Raw genomic sequence first — 14,503 nt, 5'->3', positions numbered from 1 at the left:
ATTTAATAGTTTACCCTTAAGTATATACATACTAGGTTTCATAATTCATAGTACACTCTTTGATTTCCCTAATTCTTTCTTAGTTTCTCCGCCTCACACCCTCACCAGTCAGCCCGTCAAGACTTAGGCCGGCGTCAGTCGCATTTCTCATCTTCTTTCTTTCATTCTTCAGTCGTATCTTCACTTCATTTCTCAGATCCATCAGATTCTTCAGTCGCATCTTCACTTCACTCTTCAGTCGCATTTCTCAGCTGCATTCTTCAGCTTCATCTTGATTCTTCGTGTAAGTTTTTAGTTGCTTCATCTTCATTTTTTTCTTAGTTTGTTTGAAAGCATTCTGGCTCCAAATTTTTCTTAGTTTGTTTGAAAGCTGAAGTGAAATTTGTCGTGTGCTTTAATTGTTAAGCTGTTACAAAGTTATCTTGTGTCAGTTGTTATAAAATTTGTATTTCATAACTAATAAACTTTTTAATCTATATACATAATTCTGTACTAGAGTAAACAAGTAGATATCAATGTACAAAGAATTACTGCTAGTCATTTGAACAAAGAAGATCTTAAGACCACTGATTTTACCGAAACTGTTTTATACATTGCAAATCTTATAAAACTGTTTTAGCAAAACAGTTTTATACTGAAACTATTTTATATATTGCGAAACAGTTTTATACATTGCATGTTTTAGTTGTTTTATCTTATCGGGTTATCAGGTAAACCGATAACCGAACCGATAATAATCGATAACCGATTAACCGATAATCAATATCTTATCCATTTGGTTATCGGGTTATGATATTTGTAAACCGATAACCGATAGGCAAAACCGATAATATTCATAACCGAACCGAACCGACCGATGCCCACCACTAATATGAATACCTCAACAACAAGAGAGAAATGCGCCCACTTTTATTTTTAGTGTATAAATGAAAGTATTTCATTCCAATGACAATTCTAATAGCAATAAATAGACGAGACGACAACACAAACATCTCATATGTATCTTTTGGCTCTATATTTAACTTCTGGGTTGCGGATGTTATCTTGGCTCTGAATCAACCGAATCTCCAAACTGCTTGACTGGCAGTCATAGCCAGCCTTTTGATAATCTGCTAGTGTCCTCAATAAAAGTGCCTGCCTCAAGCAACAAAAATAAGTTGATTTAAGCAAAATGGCAAGCAACTGGTAATCATCATAGCGTGAACATTCTTAACACTTGAGCGTGCATTGGGTACATTGTACCCATATTTTGATAAAATAGGTTCGGGTGCATAACAAAGGATTTACATCATTTTGTTCTAGGCACAAGTCAAGGCAAGCAGCTGCTTTAACCAAAAAGTATAACAGCAACCTCTATACATAAATTTTTGTTAAGTTTATCCGACTGGAAGCTCATAGCTGCTATACAATTCCTGGCCTTAATGAAGTGCTATAGCCCTATAAATTTAGCACAGTTAAATGAAGCAAATATCCCAAAATCATGACAATGCAATCACACTAGTCATGAATGTCATCATAATAACCAATTTAACGGAGTCATTCAGTCTCCACGTTCAAAAATTGTTATGAGTGGGTCTTCACAAACAACAGGGAAGCACAGAAGTACCTGTAAGCTTGAGACAGCAAGCTCTGCCGCTTTGTCAAGGTCGTTAGGGTATTTCTGTATGGGATAGAGCAATTAAGATCAGAAACATAAGTTGTGGGAAATAAAGCTCAAAAGCTTATTTTTAAGTTGTTTAAACAGTACATTGCTCCATCCCAGCAATAACGCAGTCATTAGATCCCCTGTTCCCTGCAAGCATGTAGTGTATATTGAATGAGTATCCAAGGGGTCATATGTATAGAGGAACTGTTGCGGGTGAATGAGCATCAACATTAGAAAGCAAAAAGAACTTCTGGCATTTCTATACTGCTGTAAATGTGCACACACCAGCCAGCTTGATCGGCCTGGTACCATTTAATAAACCCATGTACATTTAATAAACAGGAATAATCAGGTGTTGACACAAGCACAATGAGAAGTATTTGGTAATTGGATACATAGCTGCTGATGCAAGTTCTCTCTGTGCGCGATCTGCATAAGAGCTCCCATCAACCAAAAAAGAGAACAAGAAGCATTGAAACTCCTAAAAGATTAAAGAATGCTTGGAAAAATTAAAGTTTGCTAAAGCTTCCGCCATATCTAGGATTTCTGATAAATTAAGATGTTGCAACTATTGAGCTATTTTTTATTTATTTTTAAAATTTTGATAGGAAAGTAACTGTTGAGTTATAATTGCCCCACATGGATTTTGCAAGTGCTTCCACAGGATTTATAAAGATTTTGGGCAACTCTACCCATTGCTTTGAAGTTTTAGACTGGCTACTCATATCTTTCACATTGTGTCAGTGCCAACTTTAGCAAGCCCGTTTTCACACCCACGATACGAATTAAGATTGCATGTGAACCCCATGACAGGGTTACGCATGGGGGAGTGCATTGAGTTTCTAATTGTCTCTCACGGATAGAGTTCTGGATTCCGTTGTTGTTACTGCTCCACTGTATCATTTCATCTTCTTGAGTCGAGGGTCTACCGAAAACAGCCTCTCTACTCCTCTGGAGTAGGGGTAAGGTGTGCGTACACACTACCCTCCCCAGACTGGGACTTGTGGGATTTATTGGGTTGTTGTTGTTGTTGTTGTTGTTGTTGTTGTCTAATGGATAGAGTAATTAATGGCTTCCAAAATAGTTTTTGGGTAGGACGCTCAGACTTTATCAATCGGTAACAAGTGTTGTTTCAATTGTTTCTCTGTGGAACTCACTCTAACAACCGAAAGCGAGAAGCTCATTGATGATATTACTTGTGATCACTGTAGGATTATTTCTCTCTATGAGCAGCAAAAAGGAAAAGGATAATCAGTTTAACCTCTATCAACTATTCCAACAAAGCACCGATTTACGTGATTCAAAACTTTCAAGGAAAAAAAGAAGCAACAATTTTTCCCTCAAAAGTCAAACTTGTTTAATTATATAGCTTTGAGACGCATACCGTGAAATATGCAGGAATTTTCGGTATCACAATCTTAAATTGCTCCGGAGATTGACCCTGTCACATTAGATATTCGTATCAGATACATATTTTAGCCAAATAACAATTTCAGTGTCCGAGTCATCCCAAAATAACTATAAAAATAGACATAGAATGACGATGCTCCAATTGCAGTTGACTAACTGTTTCATAGAAGCAATGGTAGGGACAAAATAACTGCATCACAATCTAAAGACAGTTCACATGCAAAAACCATTTGAAATTTGCAGGACACGTCTTAAAGAGGAAGAAATGCAGACCAGTGGACAAAACCAAATTCAAACATGAAATATTCTCCCTCGGTCCCATTTTAATCTATTAGTTTTACTATACCAGCCATCTATTTCGTATTTCGTATTTCGTATTCTGTATTTCATATCTCTTATATTGCTGTTATTTTATTATGCATTTTTATGGTACTAATATATCGGCCCCTGTTGCTTTTTTGAGCCGAGGGTCTCCTGGAAACAGCCTCTCTACCCTTTGGGGTAGGGGTAAGGTCTGCGTACATATTACCCTCCCCAGACCCCACTTGTGGGATTTATACTGGGTCGTTGTTGTAGAAGGTATTACTAGTAAGGAGAAAAGATTGGTGTATTTTTATTTTTTTTTGAAATAAAAGTTGATGCATGTGCTTTTAGTAATTATTGGGGAAACAATGTGGAACCAAATCAGCTTTGGTGTTGGAAAATAAAATAGAGGATATTGAGAAAAATTAATGAGGGACCACAACACTTTTGCTTTAAAAGAAAACTAAATAAGTTCCTTTTAAGGAAAGTGGATACTATTTCTGGATAGAACATATGAAAGTAGGAATATATTCTTGGAAAGTGCATGATATCAAGAACGTATCTCACAACGTAGGATTTGGTAGACCGAAATCCACTTAACACCAAATGAGCCAATCATGTCATTTACCTTTTCTTTCTGGTGACTGCCAATAAGGAGAAGATTGCCATCAATGTTTATGCTAGTAATAACAACCTGACATAGAGCATAAAAGGCCTGAATGATGTAATTTACATACAAAAAATGTCTACAGCCATGAAATTTACATATATTATCTTTTAAACAAAAAAAGGGGGAATAATTTTTCCTATCTTTTTTCCTTGATATTCCAGTAATTTTCTTGATATACAGAATGTTTTAGCACGACACTAACAGTGGGATAATCATCAACAAGTGAACTAATGGAGGAGTGATGCAGAAAATAGAACTATACAATCAATCAAATACTCCTCAATTCCAAACTAGTTGGAATTGTCTTATATGTATCCTCTATATCTATTACACTTTATTCAGGCCCATTCATCCCCCAAATAGAACTACACATGCACACATTCAGATTCACTTGAGTTAAGGTGAATGGCTATGACTAGTGTTTCCAAATAATAAAGGACTACAAAATGTATAACAATAGAGCTTACCAAACCTACAGAGCTAATTATTCCTTTTTTTCTCTTTTAGAACCAATTTCTAATTGTATCTTACCCCAAAATGTTTTTTGCTCAAACTTCAACTTCCCTTTTCTTTCATGTTCAAGTTATTACTATGAGAACAATATTAGATTAGAAATAGTTTTTAAATGAGTGAGAACTGAGCAAGAGCTCCAAGAAAAACTGGTAGAGCCACAAGCATGAGCATCAGCCCTTAAGGATCATTAAACTTCTCCCAGGTGAGGCCACGTTCCCCCTCCTACCATGTGAGAGCAAAAGAAAAAGGAAGAATTGAGATTACGCATAAAGGAAAAATAACTCAAGAGGAACTGCAAAGTGAATCCATCCTCCACAAAAAGGCTAAGTAAAATAGAATATGAAGAAAAGACATACTGGGTACTTAAAAAGTGATGATCGAATTCTGCAGGAGGCATTTTACCACTCATGGAAAGACTGAGAAACAGGTAAGAGGATAGGGGGAGCGGAAGTTATTCTCAGTGATCAAAATTAACATGCTTCAGAAAAGAAAAAGTTCCAATCGTCGCTTGTAAGTTGCTGAGAAGCAAGAGCGAGATTAACCTAAAGAGCCCCTCTAAATTGTCAGCCAAGAGATATAAAGAGTGTAAATCTTCATCCCGATTGAAGTTATGAGCCTAATTGCACTATCTAGTCCCATGGAGTGCTCCAATAATCCAAGATAAAACATAAATTACTGGGTTAATTGATTCTCATTTGCAGGGATCATTAAGGTTGTTAAGGAGACACGGCAAGCAGGAAAAGTAATTGCAATTAAGATTGTTAAATATGACTGAATCTAGGAATATTATATTTGCGAGTATAAGTATGTCAAGGTACCTTTGATGGTCCAGCAGCATGCAGAATGTTGCAAGCTTCTTGCCCATCTTTTTCAGAAGTGATACTGTCAAAAGAAAAAACCTCTAAGGTAGAATTATTGCAAGAAAAGAAAAAAGTACACAAAATTATGTCTTTCTTTTCTATTTTGAGTTTTCTCAATTTTCAATAAAATTTCGAAATTTTTAGAACTAACAATGGTCAATTGAAACTAGTAAGAGTCATGATAAATATGAATATATGATATTAGTCAGTGGAGAGGCTCAAACTATATGACAAGATTAAGAAGAAAAACAAAATAAATGCTAGTGTTATGCTTCTATTTTATTCAAAAAAAAAAATAAAAAAAAATAGAAGCATAACACTATAATTTATTTTGTTATGCTTCTATTTTATATATCATTTTTTTATAAGGTAAGCTTCTATAAATCATGCGCTGATCAACAAAAGAATAGATCACATAAACAAGCTTCAAGTTTAAGGATTGAAAATTTAAACAGAACTTCAGAACACCTCAGGCATCCCTTAAAAGATGGAGTTGGTTTAATGCTTAAGAGGATCAACCATCAAACCTAGACAACAACAACAACAATAACAACAACCCAGGAAAATCCCACAAATGGGGTCTGGGGAGGGTAGTATGTACGCAGACCTTACCCCTACCCCTGGCTGTTTCCGAAAGACCCTCGGCTCAAGATAATAAGAAAAACCAGAAAAACAAAAGGGGAGAATATTAGTTTCACCATAGATATCATAGGAAAAATAGGAACCTAAAATGCATAAGAAAAATACAAGACAGAAATGATGGCTAGTAAATGATCTAGCACCGAAAAGAGAAAATATTAAGACACGACAATGCCCCTAGTAATTTTCGATTAAAACCTTACCAGACTAGGCTCACAATGTGCAAAGTAACGCAAGACTCAACTAGCTCCTAGCCTACAACTGTAATACTCGACCTCCACAAATTTCTATCAAGTGTCATGTCCTCGGAAATCTGAAGTCTCGCCATATCCTGCCTGATCACTTCTCCCCAATACTTCTTAGGCCGCCCTCTACCTCTTCTCGTGCCCTCCACAACCAGTCGCTCACACCTCCTCACTGGAGCATCTGGGCTTCTCCTCATTACATGCCCGAACCACTGAGCCGCGCTTCTCGCATCTTGTCATCAATGGGAGCCACGTGCACCTTCTCCCGAATATCATCATTTCTAATCTTGTCCATCCTGGTGTGCCCGCACATCCACCTCAACATTCTCATTTCAGCTACTTTCATCTTTTGGATATGTAAGATCTTAACAAGCCAACACTCTGCCCCATACATCATGGCCGGTCTAACCACCGCTTTATAGAACTTACCTTTGAGTATTGTTGGCACTCTTTTGTCACACAAAACTCCGGATGCTAACCTCCACTTCATCCATCCTACCCCAATACGGTGTGCGACATCTTCATCAATCTCCCCTCCCCCATGGATAACTGACCCAAGGTACTTGAAGCCTCCTCTACTTGGGATAACCTGTGATTCAAGCCTCACATCCACGCCCACTTCCCCCGGCTCAGTGCTGAAAATACACTCCAAGTATTTCGTCTTCGTTCTACTCAGCTTGAAACCTTTAGACTCAAGAGTATGTCTCCAAACTTCCAGTTTCTCGTTAACACTGGTTCGTGACTCATCGATCAGAACTATGTTATCGGCAAATAGCATGCACTATGGCACCTCCCCCTGTATATGGTTAGTTAACGCATCCATCACCTGGGCGAATAAGAATGGACTGAGCACAGAGCCTTGGTGTAACCCCATTTCAACCGGAAAGTGCTCAGAGTCGCCTCTTACCGTCCTAACCCGAGTCTTAGCCCCATCATACATGTCCCTAATCGCCATAATATAGGGAATCGGCACACCTTTTGCCTCCAAGCATCTCCATAAAACTTCTCTAGGAACCTTGTCATACGCTTTCTCCAAGTCAATAAACACCATGTGCAGATCCTTCTTTCTCTCTCTGTACAATTCCACCAACCTCCTAACAAGGTCTATAGCTTCTGTGGTTGAACGACCCGGCATGAACCCGAACTGGTTGTCTGATATAGACACTATCATCCCCACCCTTGCTTCAACGACCCTCTCCCATACTTTCATGGTATGACTCAGTAATTTGATACCCCTATAATTATTACAACTCTGGATATCACCTTTGTTCTTGTACAATGGGACCACCGTACTCCACCTCCACTCGTCTGGCATCCTCTTTGCCTTGAAAATAACATTAAACAACCCAGTCAACCACTCTAAACCTGCTCTCCCTACACCCTTCCAAAATTCCACTGGAATCTCGTCTGGTCCGGTTGCTCTTCCCCTACTCATCCTACTCATAGCCCCCACGACCTCCTCAACCTTGATACGCCTGCAGTGCCCGAAGTCCCGGTGACTCACGGAATGCTCCAATTCGCCTAGCACAATATCCCGATCCCCTTTTTCATTCAGAAGTCTGTGGAAGTAAGTTTGCCATCTCCTCTTAATCTGGGCATCTTCCACCAGTATCCTACCATCCTCGTCCTTGATGCATCTCACTTGGTCCAAATCTCGAGCCTTCCTCTCTCTCAACTTGGACAGCCGAAATAACTTCTTCTCCCCGCCCTTTTCCCTCATTTCCTCGTACATACGGCTATAAGCTGCATTCTTCGCCTCTGTGACCGACAGTTTAGCTTCTTTCCTAGCTACCTTATATCTCTTCATGCACGCTCGCCTCTCCTCCTCACCTATGCTCCCCACTAACTTCAGGTATGTCGCCTTCTTCGCTTCCACTTTAACTTGGACCACTTCATTCCACCACCAGTCACCTTTATGCCTACCAGATACACCAGTCGAGACCCCTAACACCTCTCTCGCAGACGCCCTTATACAGTCTGATGTTGCTGACCACATAGTGTTTGCGTCCCCACTGCTCCTCCAAGCTCCCATAGCCAACAACCGACACTCCAACTCTTGGGCTTTATCCTTAGTCAAGGCTCCCCACCTGATTCTCGTGATCCCCCAGCAGACCGTTTCCTCCTCGATAACCTAATACCAACGTCTATCACCAAGAGTCTATGTTGAGTCGCGAGTGCCTCGCTCGGAATCACCTTGCAATCCTTACACAAACCGCTGTCACACCTCCTGAGGAGAAGATAGTCAATCTGAGTCTTCGCTACCCCATTTTGAAAAGTAACCAAATGCTCCCTCCTCTTCGGAAATCTAGAGTTCGCAATCACCAACCCAAAAGCCTTAGCGAAGTCCAACAGCGTGGTACCTCCTCCGTTCCTCTCCCCAAAGCCAAATCCTCCATGCACCTCGCCATAACCACTTGCGCTTGCCCCAGATAGATATTTCAACAAAAGAGGAACCCTTAATACTTTACATACCTCCCATAATAGCTTGTTATGCTAAGCTTCTAAAATTAGCTTATTTTGAAAAGTGTTTTCCTCAAAAGTGCTTTTCAAAAAAGTACTTTTGTTGAGAAGAAGTTTGTGTATGACTAATTAATTTGAAAAGCACTTTTGAGCAGCAATTAGTGTTTGGCCAAGCTTTTAAAAAGTGTTTCTAAGTGTATTTTTTTCAAACGTGCTTTTCAAAAAAGTGCTTTTGGGAAGAAGCTACTTTTTTCTGCTTCTACTCGAAAGCATTTTTTTCCTTCTAAAAGCTTGGCCAAATACCTTAACTTGGGGAAAAACGCACTTTTGGAATAAAAAAAACACCTTTGGCCAAACAGGCTAACTCTATAACAACCAAAAAAAAAAAAACTCAAAAGAAATGTCATAACACTTGAGTCAAGTTTACCATCGTAACGACTACATAAAAATAACTATCTCTTCATTATATCAGGTGAAATCCCCTGGAAATGATTTTTTCCTCTATGGATAAGTAACATACACTGGAAATATTACCTGGACCCAGTCAACTGCTCTGCTTCAAACTGGTTAGGTGTCAACATTGAAGCAACAGGGACAACCTACTTAATGAAACACATCAAGAGAGTGAAAAACTTAAACAACTGCATTAAATACTCCAGAGCAAACAAAGTACTCAATCACTAATTCATAATCTGAAGCCACCCTCACGCTCCAATCTAAATGCATGTGTGTAATCGGATCCAATTCGGCATGTCTAATTAAAAAATCAAGAAAAAAGAGTAGATTTTTTAACATCCATAACGAGGGATTATGGTGGCCAGCTGGTTGTCTAACACTCTAACTGAACTTCCACCTTGTTGGTGGGGGTTCGATTCCTCACCTTCTAATCCTTCCCCTCCCCTCTATGTATAACAAAAAATTAGAAAAAATACATAACTCTTGCTAGGGGTGTGCATTTGATTTATCGATTCGATTTTGACCCTTATCGATAATTACTTATCGATTATCGATTTGTACATATGCTGATTGTTATCGTTTCAATAAGGTTTCGATTTTTTCGATTTCGATTTATCGATTTTTGGGGGTTATCGATTCGGTTATCGATTATACCAATAAGAAAATTTGCGGGATTCCACGGAAAATATATCGCTATAAACACGCCTAACTAATATGGACAAAAAGAAGCTAAAATAAGACGAACACCGTTTATAACATAAAAATTGTGTCAACAAGCACATGCAATGAATTAAAGTAAGGGATCAAATGTATGACACCAACACTCCAACGGTATAAAAAAAATAAAAATATATCATCACGGCTAATTCTATTTTCCATTAATTTGAACTTCATTCCCTTGAGCTTTAAATATGATCATTTCTTAAATGTGGTAGATGAAATAATAGGGTTAGGGACTTAGGGTAAAGGAAAGGGTATTATAGAATAAGGGTAAAAAAAAAAAAAATTAGTATAATTTATCGGTTTATCGATAAACCGATAACCGAAGAGGACAAAATCGAAATCGAAATCGATAACTCGATAAGGAAAATTTCGAAATCGAAATCGATAAATCGATAAACCGATAACAAATAATCGATTCGATTTATCGATAAACCGATTCGAATGCACATCCCTAACTCTTGCCATCACCGCTCACCAACCACAATGCAAGTAGGTAAATTCTAAAACGATATGGGTGACATGACTTACAAAAATCTATAAACACAAAATACTGCCATAAAAATAAATTTACAAAAAAAAAAAGACGCTCGGTGCCTATCAAAAGAAGAGAGTCATAAAATATTAAGGGCAATATAAATCACAAGATACAAATGGACAGTTCAGTGCAAAAACATATATTAAATAAAAAGGCCTCAGTGACTTATCACAACAACTAGCTAGGAGAACACTAATCAGTAAAATGTTTAAGTCCTCATCCATTTCTAACACTGATTAAATCAGCACAATGCTTATGAATGTATCTTTCTGAATGCAAGTGATGCTTTGTTCGTGGTGAATTGTTAAAGGAAATTAATAAGAAAATACCTTCTCACGGTATACTGCCACCAGTTCTGGAGGGACATATGGCTTACCTTCATCACCCATAACAGGATCACAAACTGACAAACACAACATAATTACACAAAGAGCTAAGAGAGAGAAAACATAAGAGATATGTATGCATCTACATACACCAGAAAGAGATGCAATTTGGTACAACAGCCTAGTAGTAGCTAGCTAAGACAACATTGGACAACCTCACCAGCAATTACTGCATTGAAATTCACCTTCTCCAAAATTAAGGAAACACTTGACTACATGAAGAGTACTGTAAATTCAGTAAGTTTGAGAGATTATATCTTCCAAAATGCCGCAGAATAAATTGCTCTTGGGGATATACTCACCATATGTAAGTTTGGGGTTGACGGACCGAAGCTTATCGACGACTTTCAGTACTGTGTTCAAGAAGGAGACTGAACCAATATAACCTACAAGTGCTAGTCAATATTAGCATCAGAGGCCAACAAAGCATTCCCGACAAAGAGGAGAACATTAAAAGGGAAGGAAATGAGAAAAAGAAAAGAAAAATTCTGTCAATAGAAAAGGAACAAATTAAAAAGCACTCTGAATTCTTATAATTGCAAACAAATGCAGCACAAAACACAAGACAGATGACTGGATTGGCACAAGACATAACACGCAATTAATCTGATGCAAGCCTCTTTTTTTTTGGAGAAATAATCTTATGCAAGTTAACGGAAACTCTTTTGTAGTTTCATTTCATTTGCTGTAGGAGCTATAGCATGAAGGACAGAATACAGGTTTAACTGGTAAATATGAAGCCTGTTGACATTCTTTATCAAAAAACAAAGGGACTGTTGACATTGTAAGTTCTCTATTAGTCTTCTACCTTGCACTGTGAACAACTACAACTCTGCTATCACAGCTTTCAAACATAAGCATGAATGCACATCAAGAAAAATATTATGCAACAGGATTATTCACTCATTGAAATAAATAAAATTTAAAATACCTGTCAGTAGATGAGTATAATATAATAGATCATTGGCCTCAAGACCTTCTACTAACTCCCACAGTTGTTCTCCATTTAAAACCTGGCCCTTAAAGGTTGGATATCCTGCAGAGTTCTCAAGCTGATTAACCACAACATAGTCTAGTTATTATAATTTTACAGGCTAACAGATGACCTCGCACCGTATTTCAGGCCTCAGATTCTTTGAATGAAGTGATATAAGCAGCTTGCCTGTGTGATTTGAGAACTGAACAGAATTGATTTGGTCTACATCATAGCCCAACAGTTGGAGAGGGAATACTGCTGACTTGTTGCCCACGTATCCCTAAATAAAAAGCAAAAAATGAAAAATAAACCTCTGCATCAATTATTGTTATACACAATAAATTGTGAAGAACACCAAAAGAGTATCAATAATCCCACATCATAGTCAATAGTTAATAGATGAAGGTTTCTATTCTTCTGTGCGCATAATTTTCAATTTTATCAAATCAATCACCGTGCAGGTGGTTAACAATCTTGCAAGATATGCAACTAAATGTCTGTCAAAGTCAGACTTCTAGGATGACCAAATGACTCCTAAAGAGATAAAGCGTTAAACAAGCTGACATCTGAACAAGAGGAAAATCAAACACGTTCTGCGAATTGCTTATCCAGTACTTGAGAAATAAGTAACATTTAAAAGAAACACCAACATGTTACTCATCACTAAAAAAATGAAATGGAAAGTGTTTCCATCTCTTCCATTTCAAATGATCTTTTTATTTGGCCACACTTCACTGTGGAAGAGATATGGGTGTACCATTTCAGAATTTAGGTGAAGTTGTGCTACACAACCAATTGTATTCAGATTCTGGCAGTTCAGGGAAAGTGAATACCTAGTGAAAATGAAAGAAAAAAAACTACCAGCTTAGGTGCATTTTAATTAAAGGAGTCTCAATTAAACACCTAATGAACTAAAATCCTATTCATAGAAACCTTTAGGTGGAAGCTTATGAAAAAAGAGATTTGGGTTAATTACAATAATCTGTCAAACCTAATAGTGGATAACATAACCCATATTGAAGCAATGTAACTTTAAATTAGTTCAAAAGGAAGGGACCGAACAAAATTAAGTGATCAACTCAACTAGAGGTTATCAGGATGCACAAATATGGGCTTCGTGCAATGCAAAATGATACTCGTGCAAGAAAAGCTTCAGTGGTCAGAGCCATTTCAGGGAATTAAAAATCCAGTTATTGAACAAGCAGGTAATTATACAAACAACGTGGGAGCTTGTAGACCATTCAACCTACATAAAGAGCTGATATCTGGCATTGATCTACAAAGTATATACCTAGTCGTTGAGAATTGAATTTATGTTGAGCAATACCCTAATTGGGATTGAGGGGCGCTTAAGTCATGAAAAAACATGAGTACCTGAACAGTATGAGACTGAATGCTGAGGACACGACCGGTATCCGAGGGCAGTGCTAACGCGAGGATCGGTGGTGGAGCCATCTGCAATTGCTTTGAGCACCTGGGTCTGCAAAATTTACTTCAATTACTCTCCACAAAAATCACGCACACTAGTAGATAAAGATACTCAGTTTCTTGAGGAAAAGAACTTCACCTGAAATTCGAGAAGCTTCGGATTGTGTTGAATCCAATGCGAGCAATGAGCGGAGAAACAAACATAAATAAAGGACTAAACTTTGAAAATTCAATATTGTTGTATTAATCTAAAGCACCTTGCAATAATTATTATTTAGAAGTTTTGAATTAAATTATTGAGACTTGGAGATTTGATGTTAAGTCAATCTTCGTGGCGTTTGAGTTTTGACTGCCTCGGTTAGGTGCATGTGAATATGATTTGGTGCTATCAGTGATCACTAACGATCAAAATTTTGACCCGAGATATTTTAGGGTTCCGCCACCAGTTATTCCTCTCAGTTTGGGTTGCATAGTGAAATGTCATTCTGTCCTTATTTTAATATTTTAAAATATTGTTTTTAATTATTTTCTAATACTTAGAATTAGCCATTTAATTATTTTTCTAATATTTAAGACTTCAAGCTTAATTAAAAGTTTATATATAAGTCTTTCCTTATTCAAACTATATACAAACTTCTATCTTTAAGAATTTGGAATTAAGAAAGATAGTTATATAAATTCTTTCCACCTAAAATTTAATACTTTTAACACCAAAGATTTAAACAATAATTCTAAGCTAAATAATAAAAGATGATTTGAGTTATGTCTTCTCTTATCAGATATTAGAAATTTTGACCATTTTGCTTCAATGTCGTATTAATTTAAAATATAAGAATTAAAATAAATTAAAAAATAAATTTAATTTAAAGAATTTATTTAATGACAAATAAAAGAAAAGTGGACAATACTTTACAACCGGAAGGAGCAATTTTTCGTAATATATTTTGATTAAATTAAGTAACATAATATCTTATTTATTGCAAACATACTATATTATTCTTAATTTCTTAATAATTATACAAAGTTAAATCAAGGTATTATAGTAGTTGAAACTCCGTGTATGATGATATTCTTTTCAGTTATTTTCTTACTTCTATTAAATTAAAATTAAGAAATTCAATTTATAAGGAACAATTGGGATCATTTAGTTATTTTTATAAGTAAAAGATAAAAATAATTGGAGTCATTGACTTATTTTTCTAATATTTAGAACTTTCAAATTAATAAAACTTTATTTATTAGATTTTTTTCTCA

At 36.9% G+C, this 14,503-nt stretch overlaps 1 protein-coding gene across 1 annotated transcript; it reads right to left on the bottom strand.

The window, feature by feature from the left end:
* Positions 1–889: 889 nt before the first annotated feature.
* On the bottom strand, positions 890–13,720 carry LOC107793750 (pyridoxal kinase). Its single transcript, XM_016616173.2, has 13 exons — positions 13,389–13,720; positions 13,196–13,301; positions 12,008–12,101; positions 11,777–11,881; positions 11,148–11,231; positions 10,789–10,862; positions 9,280–9,344; positions 5,360–5,423; positions 3,987–4,052; positions 3,030–3,086; positions 1,748–1,792; positions 1,607–1,660; positions 890–1,134 (listed from the first exon to the last, which is right to left on the bottom strand). Exons 1-13 carry the CDS (start codon positions 13,451–13,453, stop codon positions 994–996), a joined length of 1,020 nt encoding a protein of 339 aa, XP_016471659.1. The 5' UTR covers positions 13,454–13,720; the 3' UTR covers positions 890–993.
* Positions 13,721–14,503: the final 783 nt, after the last annotated feature.

Source organism: Nicotiana tabacum, chromosome 3 (genome assembly GCF_000715075.1).
Source record: "Nicotiana tabacum cultivar K326 chromosome 3, ASM71507v2, whole genome shotgun sequence".
In the NCBI taxonomy this organism is placed as follows: Eukaryota; Viridiplantae; Streptophyta; class Magnoliopsida; order Solanales; family Solanaceae; genus Nicotiana; species Nicotiana tabacum.
The sequence above is the reverse complement of the archived record's forward strand: the minus strand, read 5'-3'. Positions and strand labels throughout refer to the sequence as shown.

Coding starts and splice junctions, on each gene's coding strand:
- LOC107793750 (XM_016616173.2), bottom strand. CDS start 13,453: ATGTTTGTTTCTCCGCTCATTGCTCGCATTGGATTCAACACAATCCGA. Junction 12,102..13,195: donor TTCAGTCTCATACTGTTCAG/GTACTCATGTTT, acceptor CTTTTTATTTAG/GGATACGTGGGCAACAAGTC. Junction 1,135..1,606: donor TTGCTGTCTCAAGCTTACAG/GTACTTCTGTGC, acceptor TGCTTGAGGCAG/GCACTTTTATTGAGGACACT.